The 16,260-nt window shown below is 41.5% G+C and overlaps 1 protein-coding gene across 1 annotated transcript in view; it reads right to left on the bottom strand.

Annotated features, from left to right (window-relative positions):
• Positions 1–16,260, bottom strand: part of pcca (propionyl-CoA carboxylase subunit alpha) — a 41,932-nt gene that overhangs the window by 12,065 nt on the left and 13,607 nt on the right. Inside the window, exons 8-17 of the mRNA XM_061964916.1 lie at positions 14,589–14,625; positions 12,408–12,486; positions 5,903–6,005; positions 5,641–5,735; positions 4,609–4,759; positions 3,931–4,074; positions 815–889; positions 643–711; positions 465–540; positions 171–384 (exon numbers count right to left, since the gene is read on the bottom strand). Of these exons, the coding sequence (XP_061820900.1) occupies positions 171–384; positions 465–540; positions 643–711; positions 815–889; positions 3,931–4,074; positions 4,609–4,759; positions 5,641–5,735; positions 5,903–6,005; positions 12,408–12,486; positions 14,589–14,625 (1,043 nt within the window). The remainder of the gene's footprint in view (positions 1–170; positions 385–464; positions 541–642; positions 712–814; positions 890–3,930; positions 4,075–4,608; positions 4,760–5,640; positions 5,736–5,902; positions 6,006–12,407; positions 12,487–14,588; positions 14,626–16,260) is intronic.

The raw sequence follows: 16,260 nt of genomic DNA, 5'->3' as shown, positions 1-16,260 counted from the left end.
CTTTCCATAATGGACATCTTCTAAAAAGTAATTTACCCCATTTAATATATACATGTATAAGCATTTACTTTTTTGAAAATAACAAAGGCTGTGTGCTTTCTTTCAATAGCTGAATAATAGTCATTCAGACATTTTTAGCCAACTATATAAAATATACTGAATGTCCTCACCTCAAGTTACCAAGAACCTTTTGGGAAGAGAGCTGGGCTGTGATGTACAGTGCTGCTGCAGAGGCAATCAACTCTTGCTGTTCTTCCACCTGAAGTTGGTGGCCTTTAAATCCATCAGGGTAAACCTCTGGAAGGAAGTTGGTGCTAATGTCACCGGAAATAAAACGAGGGTGCGTGATTATTTCTCTCAAGAGCGGAATGTTGTGGGTCACACCTGAAAGCAAAATCACACTTCATTATAATAACAAAAAATAAACTATTTCATGCTCCAAATGAAAAATCAATTGGCTGTACCCCTGATGACATAGTTATCCAGAGCATCCTCCATCTTGGCAAGGGCTTCTGCTCTTGTAGCTCCATAGGTTATCAACTTGAAAAAGATAAACAAATAACCCCATGGATACTTTTCATGATCGACCATGTCATTATGACTTATGGGGGTGGAACATTTTTTGTTTAACAGTTGACTAACCTTGGAAATCATGGGATCATAATAAATGCTGATGTCGCTTCCCTCTTGGATGCCACTGTCCACCCGGACCTAGCAGAGCACATTGAAAACAGTATATTAAAAAGGATATTATTAGAGTAAGGATTCAATGTTTCAAATGTTGTGTAAGACACAATTTTTATTCAATGCTTACATTGTTGAGCTTGACTGGCTCCTTGTATTGGGATAATCTTCCAATGGAGGGAAGACCAAATGACTTGAAAGGGTCCTAAGAGATGAAAATAATGAAGAGATGGAGAAGTGCAACTTATCTTAAGGAAGAAGACCACACTGTATCCACTAGACATCCTCCGATCATTTGTCCATACTGAAGTATATACAGTTAGAAACAGTGGAACCTCGATTTACGAACGTAATTGTTTCTTGAACATGGTTCGCAAACCGAAAAGTTTGTATAGTGACGCAGAGTTCCCCATGGGAAACAGTATTAACATGAGTAATTGGTTCTAGCCTTGACAAAAGATCCTATTTGATTTTTTTTAAATGCACACTTTAAGGACACTAATACACACACACACACACACACACACACACGCACACACACGCGCACACGCACACGCACTCGCACTCGCACTCGCACTCATATATATATATATAAACACACATATACATATTACATACTTACATATATACACAGTATAAGTATGTGTGTATATATATATATATATGTATATATATATATATACACACACACATACATGTATATATATACATATACGTGTGTATATATACACACACACACACACACATACACACAAACACATACACATACATACATAGAACACACACCAAAACAACACACAAACTACAACAGCCAGCTTAATTGTCAAAACATACACACAAATGTCCCTTCGCCTTTGGTGCGCTCCAAAACGTTACCGACCATATTGCTATAATAAAAAATATTGGAAAATACTTTTTACTTTGTCTGGGAATTGTAAACGCCGATGATTCATCAACTTGTGTCCCTGTTGTACCTTCTGCTCAGCTGTATTATACATCCGCCTTAGGGATCTTTTTCAATAAAAAGCCTGGTCTCATCAGTTAAAAATGTGCTTCAGTACAAGGGCCCTCCGCCGATAAAATCCTTGAAGTGCTTGATAAATGGCAAGCCTTTTCGCAAATAATAGCCTCAGTAATGCTATTACCTGCTCGTTGCTTCTCATTTACCCACAGGAACAACAGCTTTTCGACCTGGCCTTGCTCTTTCTCTCTGTCCTTGCGAAGAAATGTAACCCCTTTTGACGCTATGCTCACTAAGCTATAATATAAAACTCATGATCATTGACTAACATTACTTATGTCCACAAGGCAGCGGCATGTTTGCAATGATATAAAATTAAACTTACGACATACCGCAGGGCATACTTCTTTTATAACTTGCCATGTCTGGCTGGCCAAATTGACAACGCTAGTGGGCCGCACTTGGAACGTAGGCCGTAATTTGGACACCCCTGCTGTAGCCTATTAACCTCTGATGACAGCAAGTCATCAGAATCTATTTCATACGCTCAATGAAACCAGATTGAATGGGATCTGTGTTGTACTCCCTTACAAGTATAGGCCATCGAAATGGCCTCCACAATCCAGTGAGACAACCTCTGTCTAGTATGTGGCTTGCCCATGATACAAAGAGCAAATCCACTTATCTGAACTCCGCTTTTTTTGTAACATACTCGTGCAATGCCCTAACAGGGCAAAACAAGTTAAAGCTCTGCTCCTCCACTGGTGCAAATGGAGGAGGATAAAGGCCCTGAACCCCACAGTGGAACACCTATAGATGAATACAACCACCTCAGGCACAAAAGTAGGGTTAGGCCGCAAGCAGACCCTCTTCAGACCTGAAGCAAATTGTAAACAAGCTGGGCTAATCGAGTAAGCCCGGCGGTCACTCACATGCTTTGCTGTAGTTAAAGCATGTGAGCAATACTGTCTTTAAAGAAACACCTTTAATTTCCATCAGCTCCAATAGATGATGTGAAAGAGCCTTCATCACCACGCACAGATCCCGACAAACTGGGAGTGAGTGACGTGCCCTTTTCATAAATCGGCATACCAAAGGTTGCTGCTCAACTGGCTTATCTTTAATGCCTCATGGTAAGCGGAGATAGCCGCCAACTATACCTTGATTACGGAAAAAACTTTCCGTCTTTCCATCAAATCCTGCAGGAAACAACAGATCCACCACTTAGCACTGAAAATAAATTACGTTCCGAGAAGTACACTATTATTCAAAAACACGGCACTTGCAATTATACAAGGAACGTGTGGAAGCGGCTCTCGCACTCTGAATGGTATAATAACCTGATCAGGCAAACCTGCCGTAGTTAAATTCCACCTCTCACGGGCCAGGCCCGAGCGCTACCCAGCAAGCTGGCTTCAAGCCGAACCGCTCCATAACAGACCACATCTCAGCCAATCATCTAGTGATAGAAAAGACCGCCCTCTCTACATCGGGTTCATAGATCTGAACCCTACCTTTGACACTGTCTGCCACGCTTCACTGTGGAGTATCTTTTTGGCCCGAGGATCATCGTCTAAGATCGTTGCCCTGTTCAAGCTGCTTTACAACAATGCAAAGACTTTTTTCCATATTAACGACAAAGACTCTGACTGGTTTCCTATCTCCAAAGGCGTTCGCCAGGGCTGTGTGGCTGCTCCTGACCTTTTTGACTGCATCATTGACAACCTGATGTAAAGGGTTTGTGAGTGGATCCCTAAAGTGTACTTCGACAACTACCACGTAATCGACCTACACTACGCTGACGACACCATCCTCTTCAGCACATCCTACAGCGAGCTAAGAGACATTTTGGGCATATACAGCGAAGAGGCAGAGAAGCTTGGCCTCCAAGAGAGCTGTACGAATACCAAGTTCATGTATATTGGTGATGGACCGGATCCACCTCCCCTTGTAATGTAGAGCCTGTCAAGAACTTTGTGTATCTGGGGTCCATAATGACAGACAACGGGGACTTTAAACTACAAATCATCCACAGAAGAGCCTTATAGGCAGTTGTTTCGCAAAAAACACATCTTATAAGTCAGAAATAAGTTAGAACTATGTCATAATCAAATATAAAATTCACAGCATACAGTAATTCTTACATTATCATGTAAAGGCGCAACGTTAGTGCTAAATGGCGGTGCCTTGTGTGGCTATGGAAGCAAAAGCTTGAGATTTAGATATCTTTTGTTTTATTGTATATTTTAACAAATGCACAATGTATAGTGAAGAGTATTGCAAACCTCAGCGTAGACACGGCTCTCAAAGGCCCAGCCATTTATTGGAATATCTTCCTGTTTGTGTTGTAGTTGGTAACCCTTGGCAACCCGGATCATCTGCTCCACCAGGTCAATACCAGTAATACACTCTGTTATGGGATGCTCAACCTGGATCAAATGGTAAAACAAAGATTGTTTTAGCAATAATACTAGAAATGTATGCCCTAAAAACCGCCCTACTAAAAACCGATTAGAAATGTTTCAATTTGAATAGGGCTATCAAATTTAACGTATAAACTCATGCGATTAATCACAAAGAATTATCGCATTCATGAAACTAAAAACGAGTTGTTTTGTCACTAAGCAGACGAACTACCTATTGCTATACAAGACGGTCACTCACCAGCTACCCCCGGCCACAGCAACAACAACCATATTGTGAACACCACCAGGGAACACATTCACCAGAGACATATACTGTATAGGTCTGATGTGACATCTATTAAGTGAATGGTTATCAGTGAGTGATAATCAGTACAGTAGACCATTTCTGTCTCATTCTGGTTATAACATTGTTCAATGAACTACATGACTTAATTAGTGTTGTGTCGGATTTTGTGTAATGTATACAATTGCCTGCCTATTTTCTAATTAATAAACAAATTGAATGTATGAATTTGCACACACAAAAGCCTTGCCAACCTGTAGCCGTGTGTTCATCTCGAGGAAGTAGAAGTTCTTTTTAGAATCTACCAGGAACTCCACGGTACCAGCAGATGAGTAATGCACTTCTTTGGCCAGCTGCACTGCTTGCTCACCCATTGCTCGTCGTGTCACTGCGTCGAGGAAAGTACTGTAAAGTAGTCATAGTTATAGTTAAGTTCATTTTGATCATGCCTCACAATTTACAATAAGGAACATGATATGATTTCTCTTTCCACAATTTGATATGCCCAACAGAAGTAGAAAGAAGCAAACATATTTAACCCTACCCAGCAATTGCTAATAAACAGTCCATGATTAACATTTTTTCCAATTAATTAATCTTGATTAATCAGCATTTGCAACTATGTCAGAAAAACACCCATTTTTCCATATGGTATTAACACAAAGATTTAGGGCAGGACACAACTCTGTATTTTTAACATACTGTATTTTTACTAACAGCTCCGAACCAATCAATCAATTTATTTGGATCATGTTAAAAACATTACAAGCACAATAATCACAATTTGCACTTAAATAGTTCAACATGTTCAAAAGGAATAGGAAGAAGCAGAGCTTGTCTGATCTCACCCTGTCCTGTAATAAGTATCGGACAATGACATCAGACTGCCCCTGGCTAAATTTTGTAGTTATTTTCCATATCTATGTACAATACCTTAAATATGGCAACATTAGAGAACAGGAAAGAGTATGAGGTGATTTTTGGTCCATTGTGTTTTGCCTTATTCAATATTGAGATATTCCTAAAGTGTGATTTCCAGGTCATTCAATCATTTATTAGAACTCCCAAGAATGTGTTTTCTTGTACTCTGTTAATTTCTACTATATCTGTTTGTATTTGCGCATGTATTATTTGACCTTTTTCAAATACAGTAACAATATTTAGGTTTGACTTCAATGCAAGGATAGTCTGTTTTAGGGGTGTGACAACATCTTGTGTCACGGCAATCTTTCAAGATTAAAATTTGACATTTTAAAATATATACAAACAGTTGCATTCGTTCAAACCTGGGTGCTTCTTCCACCACCTTCTGGTTCCTCCTCTGAATAGAGCACTCTCTTTCATTTAACCAAAGAGCATTACCATGCTTATCAGCCAGCACCTATGAGAAGAAGCACACTTAATTTATCACTGAAATAATACATGTCAAATGAGCATTCAAATAGGTCAGTAAAAAAAACATTATTAGTCAGTCGGAGTCTATCCTTGCAGCATACTAAAATGTTCAAGATCACTATAAAGCAACATCAGACCAAACACTTACTGCACCTGAATTTCTATGTGTCTCGGGTTATCTATGTATTTTTCAATAAGAAGCCTATCGTCTCCAAAGCTTGACGCTGCTTCCAGAGATGAGAATCGGAAGCCATCTCTGTAATAAACAGACATAAAATGTGATTACTAAACATTATGAAGTTCATGGTTCAGGAATATTTTATATGTGTCAGGCAGTTTTTGATGTATTTTTAAACCACATCACTAAACTTTTCTAAATTTGTCACACTGTCATAAAGAAGTATTGTCTGCAAACAAATTACATGTGCAATGGAACCTTGATTTACAAATCCTTCATTGTACAAACATTTCTATTTAGGAAACAGAGACCAAATAAAAACACGCTTTGGTGTACAAACCTTGCCTCGATGTACGAACGTTTCATCCGCCCATTGTGTGCCTGCAGTGCAGCCATTTTGTGCCTGGCAGCATATCTATTGTGGGCGAGCAGATCAATCTCCATGCTCACTTCTCATTCAGTCAGCACAGTGCGGCTGTTAGCTACTGTGCTAATTTGTACGTTTTTTAAGTGTTTTTTTTCAGGTTTTTTTACAACATTGTTCTAGGTTTGTTAGCTTTATATAAGAGCAAAGAAAGCAATGGACACGCAATGTGTGGTTTGAAACATTCGAGGTAGTGTCCACAGCTTTATCAATGCTGCCTTCCTCCCCTCCCTTCGGCTGAAGGCAAAGAAAATTAACCGACAAGGTAAAGTGAATATTTTTTATTCTTAATTATCGTAGCAACCTGGCTGTTTAAATTAAGGAGTTTGACAGAGTGTGTGTGTGTGTGTGTGTGTGTGTGTGTGTGTGTGTGTGTGTGTGTGTGTGTGTGTGTGTGTGTGTGATTCGGCAGGGCGGCTTCTAGAAAGGACAATTCAGCTACGGTAGTTGTTTTTTGACTTATTTAACAAAAGATAGTTGATTCATCACCCCCTTATTATGTTTGATATATAGTGCTGTATGGCGCTTTATATTGTGTTCAAAGTGTACAAACATTTACTAAGATAAGGACTTTTGTCAAGGCTGAAAACCTATTACCGGTACTCATGTTTACATTGTTTCTTATGGAAAAATGTACCCCACTCAGGGCTGCGCAATTTTGTCCTGGGTATGACTCAAAACTGCATCCGGTGATGAGGTTTCAGTTCGGGAGTTCTGGAGTTTTGGGGAAGGTGGCGTTACCCCTCAGTCATCATTGCTCCCAGGTCCACTCTGACCCGGGGTGGTAGTACCTGTCAGGGTCCCAGCTATGGGTTAAATAGCTTGCAGAGACTGCCTCAAAAGTCTCTGCCTCATTGACCAGTGCCTACTGGCTAACCACTTGGTTATAGGCTACGGGAGAAAACCCCTAACGAAAAATCTGTGGCGAGGACCCGCATTAGGCAGTCACCAACAGACCGGTGCTCTGGCAGTCCTCTGCAACCCCATGCGGCAGAAGGTCGTCATGAGCTTTTCATGCCACTGGAGGACGCCACATGGGGCCAAGACAAAACAGTGCGGGTAGAGACTGCGCACTTCTACCACCACTTAAATCAGTTCACTGCGCAGGTGTTTTGCTCCTCCTCAGCACTACCCCTAACCCCCAACCTCCCCGCCCTCAAGTCCTGCGGCGATGGGGAAGGGTGGCTGGTACAGGTCAAGGATGTGACTGGCAGTACCTAGCCCAACCCTGCACGTAGGCGGCGTGCGAGTGAAGGTCGCTGTGGCATGGGATGGAACAGCATGCCTCCCCGGCAGCTTCGTACGTGACTGAGCAGCACCGCTCTGCTCACCCTGAAATGGGAAGGGCCTAGAAAAGGTGGCCTAAAAATGGTCTGTTCCTCATCGCCCGGGCAGTCTACCGCAGCTGCCGGGCCATCCCTTTATGCGGTCGAAAACAAATGTACAAGAGAAACAAAATTCCCTTCACAATAGCGTCATGGAACGTCCGCACACTGTTGGATGTGCGTGATCTCTCCTGCCGCCCACAGCGAAGAACAGCACTCGTTGCGCATGAACTAAACCGATACGGCATTGACATAGCCGCCCTGAGCGAAACCCGCTTACATGGGGAAGACTCAATCACGGAGGCGGGAGAAGGCTACACCTTCTTCTGGAAGGGTCATCCAGAAGGCTCCCGTCGTCTACATGGAGTGGGTTTTGCCGCCAGGACAAGCCTGCTTCACAAGATCCCAGAGTCTCCAGTGGGTATAAGCGAAAGGCTCATGACGTGGCGTGTACCACTCACCAAAAATCGCCATGTCACCCTTATCAGCGCCTACGCCCCAACTCTGGATGCAGACCTCGAGAGCAAAGACTCATTCTATGCCTCACTAAACTCTGCCATTGAGGGAACGCCTCCCACCGACAAGCTCATACTCCTCGGGGATTTTAACGCGAGGGTGGGCTCTGACAGTGGGCTCTGGGCCGGAACACTTGGTCAGCACGGGGTTGGTAGGCTTAATGATAATGGGCTTCGCCTCCTTACACTCTGCTCTGAACATCAGTTGATCATCACCAATACCCTGTTCCAGCTGAAGGATAAATTCAAGACCTCCTGGCAACATCCTCGCTCCAAACATTGGCACCTCCTCGACTATATTATCACCCGTCGTAGAGACAGGAAGGAGGTCCTAATCTCCAGAGCGATGCGTGGAGCGGACTGCTGGACTGACCATCGGATGATCAGAGCCAAATTTCAAATGGAAGTCCGCCCCCAACTGAAGAAAACACCACCAAACAAGAGACTCAACTGTGAAGCACTCAAATCCAAGCACTCTGTAGAACAGCTCAGAGCACAGCTTGCAGAACATTTGTCTGCAATCCCTGATACCCACCTGGACCCTGACATCAACACCTGCTGGAACTCCCTAAGGACTGCCATCCATCAGGCAGCAGAGGAGTCCCTTGGGTACACCAGGCGTAAACATCAGGACTGGTTTGACAACAGTGCACCGGATATCCATAAACTTCTCAAGGCAAAACACAAAGCCCATGCTGCTTACCTGGCCAACCCACAATCCATCACACTAAAGACTCGACTCTCCTCCATAAGAGCCGAAGTCCAGCGTACCCTCAGAGCCATGGAAAATGACTGGTGGATCAAGAAAGCCAGCGAGATCCAACTTTATGCTGACACAAACAATTCCCATGGATTTTATGATGCCGTCAAATCCATATATGGTCCACAGAGAAAAAACATTACCCCAGTCAGATCAGCAGACGGAGTCACCCTCTATAAGGACACACCCCAGATCCTAAATAGATGGGCTGAACATTTCAACACTCTCCTTAACTCCGAAAATCCCTCTGACCAGGACATTTTCACCAATTTCCCGACCATTCCCCCTGGACTCCCCGCCTACCTTTGCTGAGGTCCTAAAAGCCATCAAGGGCCTAAAAAACAACAAAAGCCCAGGCCCTGACGGTATCCCAGCTGAGGTGCTGAAGTTTGGTGGCTATCTCCTCACCCGCCGGCTTCACCAATTGATCGACTCCATCTGATCCTCTGAAGCCATCCCCCAGGAATGGAAGGATGCTGCTATAATAACCATCTTTAAGAGGAAAGGTGACAAAGCCGACTGTGGAAACAGCAGAGGAATTTCCCTGCTCTCGGTTGCTGGGAAAGTTCTTGCCCGGGTCATGCTCTATCGTTTAGTTACTCACATCTCTGAGAACATCCTGCCTGAATCACAGTGTGGATTCAGAAGAGATCGCAGTACTACTGACATGATCTTTGTAGCCAGGCAGGTACAAGAAAAGTGCCGGGAACACCACCAGGATCTGTACATCGCCTTCATCGACCTGTCCAAGGCATTTGACACTGTGAACCGGAATCTCCTCTGGGACTTACTGGGAAGGCTGGGGATTCCGCCAAAGTTCCTCAACATCCTGAGACAACTACACGATGGAATGCGAGCCTGTGTCCGCATTGGAGGCCAGCAATCCCCCTCTTTTAATGTGAAAGTCGGGGTTAGGCAGGGATGTGTCCTAGCCCCTGTCATATTCAACCTCTTTCTCTCAGCAGTCACCCTCCTCTCACACAAAGCTCTGGGAAACACAGATGGCATCCACATACAGTTCCGGCTGGACGGCAGTCTCTTCAACATCCGGCGCCTCCAGGCCTTCACTAAAATTACAAAACAACAGATCCTAGAACTTCAGTATGCTGACGATTGTGCTCTCCTTGCCCACACGCCAGAATCTCTACAACGTGCACTTAACGTGGTCTCATCCACATACAGCGCCCTAGGACTCAAGGTCAACATTTCAAAAACTCAGATCATTGCGCAACACTCTACCCACCAGTCAGAAGTGCCTGTCTTCAACATTGATGGCCAGCAGCTCACCATCGTTCCACATTTCACCTACCTCGGAAGCGTCCTGTCCCCCACCTGTAACATCGATAATGACATCCAGGTTCGTGTTGGGTTAGCGTCTGCTGCCTTCGGTAGGCTCAAAACCAGGGTCTTCCTGAACAGAAACCTGACAGTTTCCACCAAAGCAGCTGTTTACAAAGCAGTTTGTCTGTCCACACTGCTATACGGCTCGGAAGCCTGGACCCCTTACCAAAGGCACGTCAGAATCCTGGAGAGCTACCACATCCGCTGCCTGCAACGGATCCTGGGTCTGACCTGGGAGGACAGAGTCCCACATGTGGATATTTATGACCGGACCCAAACACCCAGCATCCAAGTGTTCCTTGCGCAAAGACATCTGCGCTGGGTGGGGCATGTAATCCGCATGCCCACCCAGAGGCTCCCCCGACAGATCCTCTACGGCCAACTCCAGGAAGGCTGTAGGTCTCCTGGGGGTCAGCGGAAACGCTACAAGGACCACATAAAAACCCTCCTGAAGCGCTGTGCTATCCAGCCTTCCGCACTGGAAGTCTTGGCTGCTGATCGCCACACCTGGCGCAACTGCAGTCACGCCGGCATTGCTCATCTCCAGGAGCAGACCACTGAGAGGAGAAAACAACAACGTTTACAGCGACATCAGCGCGCTGCAGGGGCCCCCCTCTCAAGCGTGGACTACATCTGCCCCACATGTGGCAAACCATGCGGGTCGCGCATTGGCCTGCACAGCCACATGCAATGGCATATACGAAACCCCCCTCAATAACCCATTACTGGAGCAACGTCATCATCATAATCGATGGACAGCCGCAAGCAAGCAAGCAAGTGTGTGTGTGTGTGTGTGTGTGTGTGTGTGTGTGTGTGTGTGTGTGTGTGTGATTCGGCAGGGCGGCTTCTAGAAAGGACAATTCAGCTACGGTAGTTGTTTTTTGACTTATTTAACAAAAGATAGTTGATTCATCACCCCCTTATTATGTTTGATATATAGTGCTGTATGGCGCTTTATATTGTGTTCAAAGTGTACAAACATTTACTAAGATAAGGACTTTTGTCAAGGCTGAAAACCTATTACCGGTACTCATGTTTACATTGTTTCTTATGGAAAAATGTACCCCACTCAGGGCTGCGCAATTTTGGCCAAAAATCTCTATTTTTTTCTCTGTTAACTTAATTTTCGATTACGAATTAATTTTTTCAATTTCAAAACTACGAAATACAACAAATGGTTGGTGGTTGTTGACATCATAATGTTAAATAGGCTAATAAAAAGGCTAAATAAACATCATAAATGTATTTAAAGACAAATATGACGAATACAAATACTTTGCCTTTCATGCTCGCTTGTATTTGATAGATCTCCTTAATTTTTAATGCATACCTCTCTTCACTAAAAATACCGTCCACGTCGCAAAACTTTGCACCACAGATCTCTTATGCTGCGTCTTATTCTCTGGCAAAGCAGGTGTGTTGTGAAGCAGATTCACGATACATCTGCCACACTTCTATTATAATATGTTTGTGAACAAGGGCGAACGCAGAAGCGCAAAATCTGCATTTGTAAGTTTAGTTTGTGAGTATATATCGCAATATGGATTTTAGGTCATAAGACCCGTCCCTATGACCAGCCCTTGTCGGTCGTGAGTAATGGTTTTAAATATTATCTTATTATTTTATGAACATTTTTAGGTTAAAAAGGAAGGTAAGCCATTGGTTAGTAACAATTGGGTCAGTTTTTTCTCATTCTAAGTAAAACTTTATGGGAAATGGTTTTCCCCCTCTTATTGTATTCTGAGGTCGTCCAACCAGATTTCAGCATCTGATATTGTTCCTGCCTTCTTTTGTCATAATTATTTTCCTTATTTTCTTCTGTCAATGTCTACACCATATGTTTGTATTTGCGTATATATTGTCCTGTCTACACCCCTTAAACTTACTGTCCAGTGGCATTCAAAATAAAATACAAATTAATCAACAGCAATAATTAAGGTCTCACTTGCTGCAGTGCAGCAGGCATACAGATTATTTGTATGCATGACCAAACAGAACGGTTTAAAAATAAATAAAGTACTGTATACATTTGATAATGACTGATACGTGTGCTGGTCCAAACATTGTAAAATAATTATGAAAAAAAAAAGTTCATAAGAAACATGATAGACATACCTTGTTTCCTCATCATTCCATGAAATTCTCATTCCTTTTCCTCCACCGCCCGCAGATGCTTTTATCATTACTGGGTAGCCTACCAGAGAGAAAAAAAACACCAGCAACACATTTTAAAGTAAAGAATGTATTTTGTCAAACATCCAGAATTATTCACTATCTGAGCACAGAAATATTTCATGGCTTTGATAAATGTATTAATATTGAAAATCTGGATATTTTGTCACAAACAAGTAAACTTATAGAACACACCACACTGTATTGCAATGAAAATGATTGTGTTCCCAGATCTAAAAAATTCTGCTAGTAAGCTAGTAAGTTCATTAGCATGAACACCGTATTAATCCTGGAGGGGCCCAGGGGATTGTGTAAATAATGTACAGTATTTGAAATAAAAACTAGGATTGGGTGCACAAGTTGTATTTTATTAAATATGTACTGGCTAAAAATTATACATATGGGCCCTAAAATATTTATCCATTTACACAAACATTTTAATAAGTGGTGTTGAGAGTTTTAGAATGTCTGAGTTAAACAAAGCTATTAACTTCCCACTGCAGCTGATAGCTTCTCTGTGGTAGCATAAAATAATTATTTTGAAATACTCAGCACACTGATGAGGTCCATGGAACTCAGTTAATATATTCAAAGCAAAACTGGAGTTGGGAAACATTTTTGGCAACATTTTAAACAATTGCAGATTCCCAGATCATTAGCTGAAATTATTTTATGTAATGGAAAACTGTAGGTTCTATTCGGACACGAGACTTATGAACAAAAGTGAACGAAGTGGTGGGCCACCAAACCAACATCGCTAATGTGCAGCAAACACAGTCTGAGTACGCAAGGGGGCTAGTTCTTACCACAAAAAGCAGATATGAGCAAAAAATGCAAATGATACAATAGAATATATCCCTATACATTATCAAAATAAGATTTGTTGAGTGATTTCAAGGATTAAACGTCGGTCGCGTTCCCATACATGTCGAACTATTTGGTGCTCCAGACGCCATTCTACACGACAAAACAGACGACAACTTGGAAAAGCATGGAGGCCTACAACTTCTTCGTGTGTGGCTGGGTCAAGGAAATTGGTATCAAAGACTCCCAAAGGTAAATCATGCATTGTTTTTGCTTGGGTAAGGTTGCATTTCGGCGAGTGCGAGTTCGGGGGGTGCTGGAGCCTATGCCAGCTGCATTCGGGTGGAAGGCGGCGTACACCCTGGACACTTGTCCGAATGTTGGTCCTGCAATGACACCTCATTGCAGGGCCAACACATACACTTATGCTGCACTAAAATAAATAAACTGAGTTAATAATGAATATGTTTTTTAAATAAAATTTCAATAAAATTAAAGTGCAAATGAAAATACAGCTTCCTGCGCCTGCACCAACGTATCAGGGGAATTCCAGTTTCCCATTGTATTTTGCGTAGCAATTTGTACAGTATAAAGTTTTCTTTTGTGATGTGTTTATTGTTATTTATTGTTTCTTATTCCCCCGCAGTATATAATTAGTTAGTGTGTGTTTCGCTTACCTTTGTTCTGTGTTGTAATTTTTATGGGGCCCTAAGTTTGGACAGCTCGTCGTGTAGTCAATTTCTCGCCTGTTTTCAACCACGCGTATACGATAAAGTCAAATGAGGTAGCAAAGGACTTTCTTAAGAGAGAGAGTACTCAAAGACGTCAAGAATTACTGGCACATTATTGTTGCATGCTATCTTTGACACTGATTGGTGGCTGCTGGCAAATGACCCGAGGATTATGCTTTAATGCCAAATTGTCAAATGGCCAAAATAATCACAACTATATCGACTGAATAATACAGCCAATGACACATTTGCGGACAATCCTCACCTAAACTCTCAAGTCTTATGAAATTGTAATGCTTAAGTCCGCGTCAAGTCCTGATTCAGTGATGTCAAAGTCCAAGGAGAGTTGCAATTGTCTGATGATATAGTTAAGAGGAGGCCAAAGTATTCAAAGTTGTGACTCAAGTCCACAACTCTGCTAATAAAAACTGAGGTACCACAGTAATTGAAATGTAATTGAAATAATTGAATGTAAAAACTTTTGAGGCATTTATATACTATTACGTGTGCTCTTTACTGTTATACCAGCTCTTGATAGTGAAGTGGGTTTGAAAAGACACAAATGAACTGCAGACAGCTGGCTACTTACCAACATTCTGTGCTATTTTCACAGCTTCCTCGACAGTCTATAACAGACAATGGTTTTGGTTAAAAAAAATTTGTATATTATTGATAACTCTGCAATGAATGCAATAACTTGCAAATTGACCTGGAGCTTCATGTATTAAGGGTGTGTATTGCATACGCACAAAAATGTGGCATACGCACTCTTTTACAGCAAAGTTCTGATGTATAAAGAGTGAAATGAACGTGGAAATGTGCGGGGCCTCATTCCAACTTCATGGCTGGCATGATATGCATGTTTCTACATGCTTTTGATCCTTTAATGACACTGTTCCAATAAACAAATGTGAAAACAATTAGTCCTCAGGCTGAGTGATGTGCACATCAGACTCACAAAGCAATTGCAAATCATTACCGTAAAAAACACGACTGCTTTAGCAGTATTAGAAGAATTTGTAAATAATGCAAATTGTGTTTTCAGAGACAGAGGAATTATTTGTTGATGTCTTCAATTGTGTTTTCACTGTTATTTACAGAATATAACTAACGGTGGTTTTAACTTTTGGCCTTGGCTGTGTGTATGTGCATGCACATACACACAGAAAATAACAAGAAAAAGAAGAGAGTAATACACTTTCATAAAAATGTTATCAGGATATTATGATATGATAAATGGGACTAAAAAGTTTTTGATGAAGTGGTTATCAATATTTTTTGGTTCCATTTGCATTATTAAAATAAATAAAATAAAATAAAATAAGAAAATAAGAAAAAGAAGGGAGTAATTCACGTTCATAAAAATGTTATCATGATATTATGATATGATAAATGGGACCAAAACATTTTGATGAAGTGGTTAACAATACTTTTTGGTTCCATTTGCATTATTAAAATAAATACAATAAAATAAAATAATAAAATACCAAAAAGAAGGGACTAATTTACTTTCATAAAAATGTTATCATGATATGATAAAAGGGACCAAACAGTTTTAGATGAAGTGGTTATCAAATATTTTTTGCTTCCATTTGCATTAATAAAACACACACACACACACACACACACACACACACACACACACACACACACACACACACACGTAAGTAAGGAGGTGAAGCGGCAACACACGCTGAAGCCTCATCATCGGTTTGTGTGCAAATTTAGTGATTTTTACTCAAGAAAATGTTAAAGGGCGATTTTAGTTTGGAGTTAGATTAGTTAAGAATTTAATGGACACATTAATATTTATTTTATAGTTTTATTATTCTTTTATTTTTTTTTCCATCATGATAAGTGAGGCTCAACCTCACCTGCCAACCCTGACCGCACGTCCATGATCTGGACCTATTTGAATTTTAATTGAGGACACCTGGCTTAGTGGTTTGTGGCGCTATCTCGTGTTACAAGGGACTTGGTTTCAGATTACCGTATTTTTCGGACTATAAGTCGCAGTTTTTTTCATAGTTTGGCCGTGGGTGAGACTTATATTCAGGAGCGACTTATGTGTGAAATTATTAACACATTACCGTAAAATATCAAATAATATTATTTAGCTCATTCACGTAAGAGACTAGACGTATAAGATTTCATCGGATTTAGCGATTAGGAGTGACAGATTGTTTGGTAAACGTATAGCATGTTCTATATGTTATAGTTATTTGAATGACTCTTACCATAATATAAATGATAAATGGGTT

Source organism: Nerophis lumbriciformis, linkage group LG02 (assembly GCF_033978685.3).
Source record: "Nerophis lumbriciformis linkage group LG02, RoL_Nlum_v2.1, whole genome shotgun sequence".
Taxonomy (NCBI): domain Eukaryota; kingdom Metazoa; phylum Chordata; class Actinopteri; order Syngnathiformes; family Syngnathidae; genus Nerophis; species Nerophis lumbriciformis.
Note: the sequence above shows the minus strand (reverse complement) of the source record. Positions and strands in the feature narration are given on the sequence as shown.